The sequence below is a fragment of the Motacilla alba genome, chromosome 2 (genome assembly GCF_015832195.1).
Source record: "Motacilla alba alba isolate MOTALB_02 chromosome 2, Motacilla_alba_V1.0_pri, whole genome shotgun sequence".
Lineage (NCBI taxonomy): Eukaryota > Metazoa > Chordata > Aves > Passeriformes > Motacillidae > Motacilla > Motacilla alba.
The window spans coordinates 143,344,760-143,356,078 of NC_052017.1; the positions used below are offsets into that span (position 1 = coordinate 143,344,760).

The 11,319-nt window shown below is 36.4% G+C and overlaps 1 protein-coding gene across 11 annotated transcripts in view; it reads left to right on the forward strand.

Annotated features, from left to right (window-relative positions):
• EFR3A (EFR3 homolog A) overlaps positions 1-11,319 on the forward strand; it is a 76,216-nt gene that overhangs the window by 61,800 nt on the left and 3,097 nt on the right. For all 11 annotated transcript variants that reach the window (XM_038126738.1, XM_038126734.1, XM_038126737.1 and 8 more), the window contains 5 exons: positions 367-494; positions 5,053-5,141; positions 8,385-8,433; positions 9,369-9,472; positions 10,080-10,129. In XM_038126738.1, coding sequence (XP_037982666.1) covers positions 367-494; positions 5,053-5,141; positions 8,385-8,433; positions 9,369-9,472; positions 10,080-10,129 — 420 coding nt within the window. The remainder of the gene's footprint in view (positions 1-366; positions 495-5,052; positions 5,142-8,384; positions 8,434-9,368; positions 9,473-10,079; positions 10,130-11,319) is intronic.

The following is an 11,319-nucleotide window of genomic DNA, read 5'->3' on the forward strand; positions in this document are numbered from 1 at the left end:
CACAAGGGCACACTGCTGGCAAATGACAAATATTACAATTAATTAATTACTATTAATATTACTGTTGCTGTGCAGGTTTGGGGTTTTTTTATTTAATAGAGATCATATTCTCTCAAGATGTAGCAGAATAGGTGAAGAACGTATTTCAGATAAAGAAGAAATGTTAAAGTAATCTAAAATACTGCAGAGGTTTTTCAGTGGACTGATTTTGGGTGTGTATTCATTCTTAAAAAACTGACCAAGCTTTATTTCTATCAAATCATTACCATTGACCCTTCTTGGTTGCTCACAGACATTAGAAAAATATTTTACTTAATGAGCAAATATCTATTGGTAGACAATAACTTCAAATATATGTTTTGACAGTCTTCCAAAGTCCTTAGAGAAGGATGAAACAGATCTGTTTTTCCTGACCAACAAGATTGCAGAATCATTAGGAGGCAGTGGATACAATGTGGAAAGACTGTCAGTTCCATATGTGCCCCAGGTAACAGGTAAGTGGTGATTAGTAGCAACACTACTTAGTACCAGTTATTAAGAATGTTTTCCTAATGTGTTGAAGAATGTTTTCTTAATGTGTTGTGTGCCGGTGAAATGTAATGTGACTGCTTGGCAACCATACCTAATCAGATCATTTTTTCTCCAGGTGTTTTTTTTGGTTTTTTGGGGTTTTTTTTCTCATTAGCTACTGTATTATTGCTAAGAAGTTTCAAACATTTTTTTTTTCCTTAAGGAATCGAAGTGAGACAAAAGGTCCTAGAAGCCACTTTGATTCTTTTTAATGAAGTCTCTGCTTCAAAAGAATACCTGCACTAACTTGATCTAGAAAATGAGGAAAGAATATACAAGTCAACTTACTTTATTGTTTTCATGTAAACATTGGATGAAAGATACTCCATCCTTTTGCCATACAGTCTTGTGCTGATTTATTTGCCTTAGTTAAACTGTCAATGAGCAGATGTTAATTTAAACAAGAATGAGGTATTTTCCTCCATCAGGTACCTATGCAAGCTTAGTGTCAGGTAACGGGAAAAAAAGTGTTGCCTGAGGAAGGTTTGTGGGAGTTGGTGCTGCACAGGCTGAGTGAATAATGTGAGAAGGACTAGCTAGTATGTGACATTTGAGTGGTTTTTGCTTTTAATATATTTTCAACAGCAAATTGAGCTAATTGCTAAAAAAAAAGATTGAAGAATTTGTTCTTAACCATGTGGGTTTTGTGGCTGTATATAACTGGCTGCTATTGTAATAGACATAGGGATACCCCAGCCTGAAGCATGGCCTTTTTAAAGCACCTAGCAGTAAAATGTGATTTCTGTATTCTCTAGCTCACACATAGAAGGAACCAAAGTACATACAGATAGCAAATGCCAGATGTGTTCTCTTGCAGTCTGATTCAGAGACATTACTGTCTGCTCTTGAATCTCACTTTGGGATAGTTATTGTGGGAGGAATCAAGTTCTCCAGACAGCAGGTGTGGTTTTGTCCCAAATGCAAGCAGGCACATTAGTGTTGTGTTCCAGCATAGCCACAGTGTCTGTTTTCTGTTGCTGGTTGTCTTCTAAAAATGGATAATGTTCTTATGCTTATTTGTTCTGGCACCTAACAAACCAGTTAACGTTATATTTTAGTATTGGCAGAAGAGGTGGGCAGCAAGTGAGGAAATGTTGCAGGCTTTGAGTGAATGAGAATGGAGTGAGGAAGATAACCTGGTTTGAAATTTATGTTAGGCCTCTTCTAGAAGCTCAGATATATTTGTACCTAAATGACCTCAGTGAGATTTTCTTGTATACTTTGCTAAAAATGCATTCCCACACAGGAAGAGACGCAAGTTCTGACATCAGCATTAATTGAGTTTAGCTGAAGGTGTGTGATTAACTGCCTCTGCAGGTGATGAGAAATTGCCATTTAATCCTTAGTGAATGTGAATCAGATGGGTTCAGGGATTTTGTAATTTTTTATGAAGAGCAGCAGCCAAAACTTGTTTCTTGACTGTTGCCATAGCCAGTTAATGAATCTCTGATCCTGTGGAATATTGAGCTTCCCAAGTTTTTCATTGAACTAAATCAGGACCGAGTGAATATTTTTGAATTCCTAAGCTTTTCTTTTTTTACTGCAATGAAATGTTACATTTCTGCTGTTAAGATTATAATGCTAGAATGTAGTGTTTCAAAAGAGATCATTAATCTTAATAAAGAAACAGTCCCTTTTTTTCTATTCCTGTGAAATCTAGGGTTGAACCCAAAAAGCCAGTAAATACTTCATCCTAATTATTTCTGCTATTTCAAAATATCAGTGTTAAGATGCTTAACAATGACTTATAGAACATAATTTTCTCATCTTGTCTTTGTTCCATGTCTTGATACTTCTTAACAACTAGAAAGACATTTGTATTTGCAAATTTTTATACATGTTTCTCTTTCTTACTTGAGGGAGGGAGAAAACTAATAATTTAAAAGGCTTTCAGTAATTTTTTGTCTACATATACTTATATAAATATAATTATATTTAATTCGACTCTATTTCCATCAGGCAAAAAACCTCATAAATGCAAACACAAGTCAAAAGGTAAAAATGAGCTGTAGGTCAGCCTGCTCTCCTGCCCTGTGGTGTGTCCCTATAGGATGTGCAGTCAAAAAATGCTTTTAGAATGCCTAAAGACCCTTAGGCCAGAAATTGTCTTGTACTTGGTGGATTTAGTGTTTCCTTATGCTTTTTTTTTGTTTGTTTCTCTCCTTGACATGCCTGTAGCAATGTTAGCTGCTGTGGGATTTGCTGTTGTGTTTGCTCATGATTTTATACTCTACCAAAAAGTAGTTTCCTGTTTTGTTTTCCTGAGCAGGTAGTAGAGCCATAGGTATCATTTTTGTGATGGTACTAATTACCTCTTGGAGTGACATTACAAAAACCTGTAGAAAGTTGGAAGAAGCTCTCAGTTGTTCAAAGAATGATGATTCATCTTAATCACTGACCATTCAGGATAATGACTACACAAAGAACAGAGTCCCTCACCCAGGAAAAGAGGCACCTTCAAGGTCATCTTGTTCCAAGCCCCCTGCCATGGGCAGGGACACCTTCACTATCCCAGATTATTCAAAGCTCCATCAAACCTGGCCTTGAGCACTGCCAGGGATGGGGCAGACACAGCTTCTTTGGGTAACCTGTGCCAGTGCCTCACCACGCTCATGGGAAAGAATTTCTTCCTAATATCTAATCTAAATCTACCCTCTTTCAGTTTAAAGCCATTGTCCCTTGTCAAAAGTGATGGACCCCATCTCACACACACAGCTGCTCCCATTGGACCTGGGCAATGCGGCCAAGGCTTCTGGGACAGCATTGGCAGGGGCTGGGCCAGTGGGTGTTGGGGCTCCATCCCTGTCATCAAGCCCTTGGGCTTGAGGATGTGTGTAGATGAACACACATTTTATAAGAGAAAAAAGTGGTAATTGTCACGATTTACCCACTTAATATGTTGAATTTAGAGATAAATGGGCATATTTCATGTGCAAGTTCAGTGAGGCTCCATTACAAAAATGAATTCTGTCCAAAGTAGTCCCTAAAATGTATCTCCCGGTGTTTGTGTGTCATTTATAGAGAGAGCAGCAAGATGGCAGCAGAGACGTGGTTTTGTCGGGTGTTTTCTCTTGGGGGCTGATGTGCTTTCCTCAGATTTGGAATGGATTGGTCATGTACCAGTGAGCCATCAGGGATTAAAAATTCAGTAAATCCTTCAGAATGCCATTTCAAATGCTCAGAGTCTCTGAGAACCTGGCAAATATTAGTAGAATTCAGGTGGTTTTCACTAATCTTGTTCTTTCACTGCCTCTTGATCTTAAAATGACATTTCATTTATGCAACTTCTGAAAGTTATTTCTTGGTTTTTAAAAGCTGAACATGTTTAGCTCTGCTGGAATAAATTCTGTTTGTTCATGCTCAATATTTGCACTGCAAAAGCACTTTGCTTGGGTAGAAGTAGTTTAAACAAAGGTTGCAGAAGAACCAGCATAGATGGCCTTGTCATGGGGGACTTTTACAGTCCTCTTTTTTTTAGTATCAAGTGCCTGTAGCTGCTTCTAACTGTGCAGTGCAAGTCATCAAATAATAATAGCACCGTCCAAATGGCTTGATCTTGGCTAAAATCTAAAATGTGACATTGCAATTCATCATTTTGTAAATGACATACACAAAAGTCAGGCCACTTAAATATCTCTTTATCAGAGGGTCTCTGTGACAAGTCTTCAAATGTGTTTTTACTGTTCATTAGAATCTTTTTGTTAATATATTAAATGTCAAAGATGAGAAAACACTAGTGGTGCAGTGTCCTAGGACTGCAATCACAGAAGGAGATTCCATCAACTGATGGATCGTTTGATCATAATCTCCTTATGCATTAATTAAATTTTTGTACTTCTTTTAGTATCAGCACAGTTGGTCTTACTCTGACAACTTTTTAGGCCAGCTGGACCTGCTAAAATATTTGTAGGAAGTGAGAAATTGAGAGAATTTTTTTCACCCAGTAGATTTTTAGACTTGCTGAATATGGTACTTGTAGCAACAAGAATAAGGAAGGATTGTTGTTCATTTCCATTCAGAAATCTTTGTTTCTTCTGTCAGTGAATCGTATTCCAATAAGCCTTTTTCTGTTTCAGAATACCTTAAAATTAAGACCTTAATATTTCAATTTCGCAACCAAAAAAAAAAAAATTTCAGGCTTTTGTAAAGGATTTTACAGCTATGTATCATCATGTACTCTGTTATTATTATGCATTTGAATAAGATAAGTTTTTAAAATTCTGGACTTTCAAGGGAAAGTTGAAAAGATCTGTAATGAGAGGAGGGAGGGACTATGAAAAGGTTATTTTTCTTCATGTTTAGAAATTTAGAGCAGTAACTCTTAATCATTTCAGTATCATTTTTCACAATTCAAATGATAAAATAGATGATCTTGGGTTAACAGGCATATGGAAATATATCTGCATCTGATGGGTAGAAATTTGACTGAACATGTTTCAAGAGTGTTATGCAAAAAACTGAGATAATTTCTTCTTATGCTAGATGAGGACAGACTCTCCAGGAGGAAGAGTATTGTGGACACAGTGTCTCTTCAGGTGGATATTCTGTCTGGCAGCAGCATAGAGGATAAGGTATGAAAATCACAGATTATTTTAAAGCAGCATCTTGAGTGGAGGGAGAGGGGAATGTAAATCAAGTATTCCCAGGAAGTCAAATATCTCATTATTCTAGCAGTGTTAAATACTTTGGAGGGTTTGTTTTTTTAAGTTGTGTATTTGCAGAAATGTGTTGTCTAAGACACTCTTATTGTATAAATGAATACAAAATATAAATAAATAAAAATAAAATATAAAAATAACAATCTTACTGTTTAAAAGGGTCAAGTATTTTGTCACTACAGTTTTTACAGATAGTACTACAGATTATGGTGTAGCAATACATTTATTTACATGCTGAACAACTGGTATTTTATGATTAAATATTCTAAAATGTTTTCTTTGCCTTTTGAGGGATACAGTAAACTTCAACATCTGCACCCCTGTATCATTTGAAGTATTTGAGAGACTTGTTCAACAGCCTGGGGCTGTGAGAAACAAGCCTAGGGAAATAGAAGCCTGGTGGGAGACCTGCAGTCTCTGAGTGGGACAGGTAAAGACTGGGCAGGCTGTGTGCACCAGTGTCACTGTTCCTCTCCAGAGGAGTTTGACATGCAGCACAGGCAGTATAAAGTAGCAGCAAAAAGTTCGTATGTAGGGTACAAGAGCTGATGTTAATTACCCCTTAGGAAGACCACATTATAATTAAAATTATCCCACATCATTTGACACTTCATTTGAAGTATTTCTTAAAATAAATTTCTACTTCTACAGAATATTTTTCAAGGTTCTGCTGATTTTTATAAAGTAGATTTCTGCTGGCTGCAGTGGAGATTAGCTGTTGAAATGGAGGTGTTTGTACCTCAGATGAGGTACAGATGGTTCCTACTTTTGACATCTTCAAGCACAAACTGCCTGGAGACAAGAAGCAAAATGTGTGGACTGAGTCAACCTGAATGTTAGTTAAAAATTCAGTATTAAGCTATAGCAAAGGAGCAAGCTTTACTTTAGACAGAAGTGATGTTTTGCATTATTATTATTATTCTGTTATTACTATTATTATTCCTTTCTGCTTTGTGCTCATTATACCTCAGATAATCTTTTGTGTTCACTTCTTGCTTTTGTGCTTTAGCAAGGATACAGATAAAAGTAGAAAGAATAAAAAGGTGTTTGAAAAATAAATGAGGCTATCAGATCTCTAGCTTTCTGAAGCAAGTTAATGCTCCTCACAGGACTGAGACTGTTTGACATAACTATTCTTTTTTAAAATCACGCTTTATATGTGGTTACATGTAATTGAACAGCTCCCTTGTAAGTAGAATTAAATGAAAGAAGTTTCCATTTCAGATTTTAAGTTATGCTGATGTTATGTCAAGCACTGATACATAGACTATTTTGAAGTGGATGTAATGGTTGTAGATAAAATCTTTTTATGTGTTCTCAGCTTAATGTGGTCTTAATGTAGTCCAATGTCTTAGATAATTAATTCCTTTTTATATCTTAAAAACGTGAATTTTACTAATCAGGAACACAGGAAGCAAAGTATTCCTCCTTTTCTTGCTTTATGAGGTTTGTTTACAAAGCAAAGGAGAAAACAGTATTTTCCAGTTAGCTGACTGCACCTTCATACCTATACATGAAATCTGGTTTTCTTGCTGTGTAGATTAGTCAGTGTAGCAATCCATAACCATTAGCAGAACTCAATTGCAAAAAAAGCAAGCATAAATCCTTAAGATTGAGAGGATTACCTACTTAATTAATGGAAGTTTTAGGACATAATGATGTATGATATCATTTCTGCACTGAGATAGAAGACTGTTTATCCATAAAATAGCTGTTATTGTATACAGTGCAAATGCAATTGTTCTGTCAGCAGACTCAACATTTTTTGTGGTGCCAAGTCTGTTAGTAAATCTTGTTCAGGAAGGCGAGTTATTCCACAGTTATCTCCATTTGTAAATGCAGGTAGTGATTCTGGAGTATTAATTACCAAGTATAATGCTGTGTAATATCAGCAACTAATGTGGAGGTTAACTAGCACTATGAAAGCCAGCCATAAACAACTAACATTTACCAAATGTGAGTTGTATAAAAGATGATTTCAGAACCTGAATACTCTTGATCTGTAGCCATATCCACAAATATTTGACAAAAAATTATTTATTAATTTTTATTTATTCAGAGGTAGAGAATACATGCTTATTAAGCAGAACCTGTTAAAAAATATAATTTACAGCTGCAGCTGATGAAATAACTCTCATGTAAAAAGGAAACAGCTACTTCCTTTTCCTTAACAGTAGATCAAGCCAATAAATTTAAAAATTCATAGAACTCATAATCTTCTGAATGGAATAAAGGGAATTTTTGCTGCCTTACCTCTTATATTAAATCATATTGGACCATTCTAAGGAGTTAGTTTTTATCAAGAAGAACAAAAGTGCTGCCTGTTCCCATGTTGGAAGGATTGAAGTGAGGAAATTCAAGCCAAGAAACCATGTTATGTTCAGGTGAAGACTGTTCGGCTATCTAAACATTCTCCCCTAATGCCAAGAGAGTGGCTTCACTATAAATATATTTTCTGGTATAGAAACTAGGTCTATAATGAATTGAAACACTTTGGTAATTTTGCCTCCTCAAGCAATTCCTGGTGAAGTGCATCTGCAGCAGCAAATGGATATTCCTATCAGTAGATGAACAGATTTTCTCAGTGCATCAGACATAGCTTGTTATGAAGAGCCCTTTAAGTCCAGTGTTTATGATGTAAGCACCAAATGATTTGGATCCATCATGGTACAAAGTTAGCCTAAAGCAGTAACCATTCTCCACTCTGCACTCCACTGTCAGCTCCTATTTTAGTATCACATTGCTGGTAACTCAGCAGGAGCCTCAGGAAGCAGTTGATGTTATTGGCAAAAGCTGCCTAAGAACTGTGATTTTATAGTATAGAAACACTATAGTTTATTCCTGACCTAAAGGATTCCTCTGCCAAAATCCAAATGCATTTGTAAAGTATTGTTGCCATAGAGCATCTTGAGTACAATTTGGAAAGTTTTCCTTGATCTCATTTGATAAAAATCTCCTCACTAATTGCAGTGGCTTAAAAATGTGAATTTGTGATCTGTTGGCTGTCACAGAAAGTCCAAATGAAGCTATTGGAGACTTGTAAGGCAGAAAGGTTCTGGCTGTTTTGGTCTTCGGTGTTTTATCATATTCCTTATTTTTTAGAACCTTATATGTTACATGTGATGATTAAGGAGTTTTTTTTTCCTATGTGTTTAGGTTGATAATACTGAAGAAATCACCTTTGAAGCTTTGAAGAAAGCCATTGGTAAGACTTGTTACAGTTGTGTTTGTGCAGCATAGTTCATGATTACAATGGAACTGCTGAAGAAAAGGGAGGCCAGAATAACATAAAATATTACTTTTTTTTTTCTTTTCAGCTAGTAAATTTATTTAGAACTCCAGTTATTTATTTCTAAATCTCTGAAATGATATCTTAATAATGTTAGTGAATTCATTTTCTGAAGTTAATGGGGCTGAATGAAAAGCATCTGGAAATGCCTGTCATCTGTTACATTTGCAGTACAGACAAAGCTATAAATGTGAGATACTCTAGTTACATTGAGTGATTACTTATGAGGTAACTTGAGTATTTTTTTGTATTAAGATTTTTGGGTCTTCAATGCATTCCAAAAAAAAAAGGTTGTAAATTACACGTTGTGGATTTTAAAGTACTGAGATTTTTAAAAGAATGTTTTTCTGACAAGTGACCTGGCTGCAAGAACAGAGAATTATCCCAATTCCTTATTTCATATCACTATAAGTAATTGCTAATTAATACTTATCAGTCTACCAAAATCCTGTTTAAAATATGAATTAAACATTGATGTTAAGAACAGTAGACACATTCTGAGCAGTAAGAAAACTCTGGCCACCTGTCAGCATGATATTGGAAGATTCTTGTTTCCTCTTGATCTGAACCTGTGTGCAGTAAGTGGGAAGTGCAGGCAATAAAGCAAAAGAGAGCCTGCATGTTACTTTTTAATTAAAGACTTAGTAAGAAAGGGGAAAAATTTGGTCCTGAAGCCATCTCCCTAAAACTTAATCTGTGTTTTGCTTTAGGAGCAATGACAGGTCACTTGAGAATGGTTGCATCACTTCAGGCACAATCCTTGTTCACTTCTGTAGTGCATATTTGATATTTCTTATACTTCATAGGCAAAGATTGCATTTGTCTTTAATTTTTTTTATTATTCTTTTAAGATAACAATGGACTTGAAGAACAGGAAAAGGAAAAGAGGCGTCTTGTGATTGAAAAGTTCCAAAAAGCACCATTTGAAGAAATTGCAGCTCAATGTGAAACCAAAGTGAGTTTCTGCAAAATGTTAGCACTGAGGATATCAGTGTAGGCATCAGTGGGCATGTGCTGACTGAAGGTGATTTAAGTTGTCATGTCACTGCTGCTGTTACTTGTTTAGAAGTTCAATGCTTTGTATTGTCTCCACTGCAGTCAGTGGTGGGAGATTCCAGTAATTTGAAGTGTGTTTGTGTTTGTTCCTAGACCATTTGGAAGGTAATGGGTGACTTGTACATTCTTCACCTTAATTCTTCTTTCTTGCTGTCTTTGAAATCCAGGTTCACAGTCCATTCCTATTTCATTCTGGCTGGAGCAGCATTTAACCCACTATGTATTTTAAATAACTAAATGTATTTCAGGTTTGTTAAACTCCTGTCTGCCGCAGCAGAATTTGCTCTGTAATTCTTGGCACTCCAGGACAGGCTCACCCAATCTCAAATACATCTTTAAGGCTCAGAATCCTTGCAGCAGTGAGAAAGGAAATTAAGAAACGTGGCCTAGATTTACATGTGGCAGTGTGGAACACACTCACCTGAGTATGGCCTGGCACACCCATTGTAGCCCAGCTCAATATCTAGGAGTTAATAATTCAATTTTAATTTTTTTTTTTCCCCTAGGCAAACTTGCTTCACGATAGACTGGCACAGATACTGGAACTCACCATCCGGTAAGGCTTAATGCAAGAAGAATATCATACCTGAAAAATTACTTATAAAGCATTTGTGGCTATTTTCAGATGGCTACGTCATAGGGACATGTAATAGGGGAAGATAATTGCTTTAACTGAATGCTGTGGTTCAACCCTGATAGGCCCCGTGCAGCCCTGTGTAGCCACTGGCTTAACCCTCCTCAGCAGGATGAGGAAGAGAATTGGAAGGGTAAAAGTGAGAAAAATCATGGGTTGAGATAAGAACAATTTAATAGGTAATGTGAAAGTCACACATGCTACCAATTCAAAATAAGAAATTCATTCACTTCCCATGGGCAGGCAGGTGTTCAGCCATCTCCAGCTAAGCAGGACTCTAAGGAAGGCAAATGCCATCACTCTGAATGTCCCTTTTCCCCTACTTCTTTCCCTAAAGCTGTTACTGCTAAGCATGACACCATATGATATGGGGATCTCATGGGTCAGTGGGGGTCAGCTGTCACATTTGTGTCCCCTCCCAACTTCCTGCCCACCTGCAGCCTACACCCTGGCCCAGCAGTGTGAAGAGCAGAAAAGACTTTGACTCGGTGTAAGCTCTGCTCAGCAGTAACAAAAACATCTCTGTGTTATCAACACTGTTGCCAGCACAAATCCAAAACACAGCCCTGTATCAACTACTGTAAAAAAATATCCAAGCCAAAACCAGCACACTGAAAAAGAGTGCTTTTCTATTTTCTTACTTCTTTGAATCTTCCTGATAGTGGAAAATATCCAGAAACCATGTCATTATGTCTTACAGTATCTCTGTGTCTATCAGTAGTATTGCAGGATGCTATTGTTTTCCCAATGCTGCATCTGGTTGAGAAAGTAATTAGATATTGAGCAAGTACATGGTGTTATTATAGAAAGTTGTGCACATCATTATGCAGGATAAATAGTATTTATTAACAGTAAGATGCATTTTAATAGTTCTGTAACATCAGTGAAATTGATGATGCAGACAAGAATATAAAAATCCTCAGGGTATGATAATTTAATTAGAATTTCAGGACTAGGATAAAATACTGCTGGTATTTTATTATTTTATGATATACTATTGCTATATATAGGGGGGGTAGTTTAATCTTGTTTCTCTCCTGTAAGTGTGTAAATTTATATAAAAGCAATCCATATAACTATAATTTCTGTCTATTGGTTGTGCTTCCTCACAG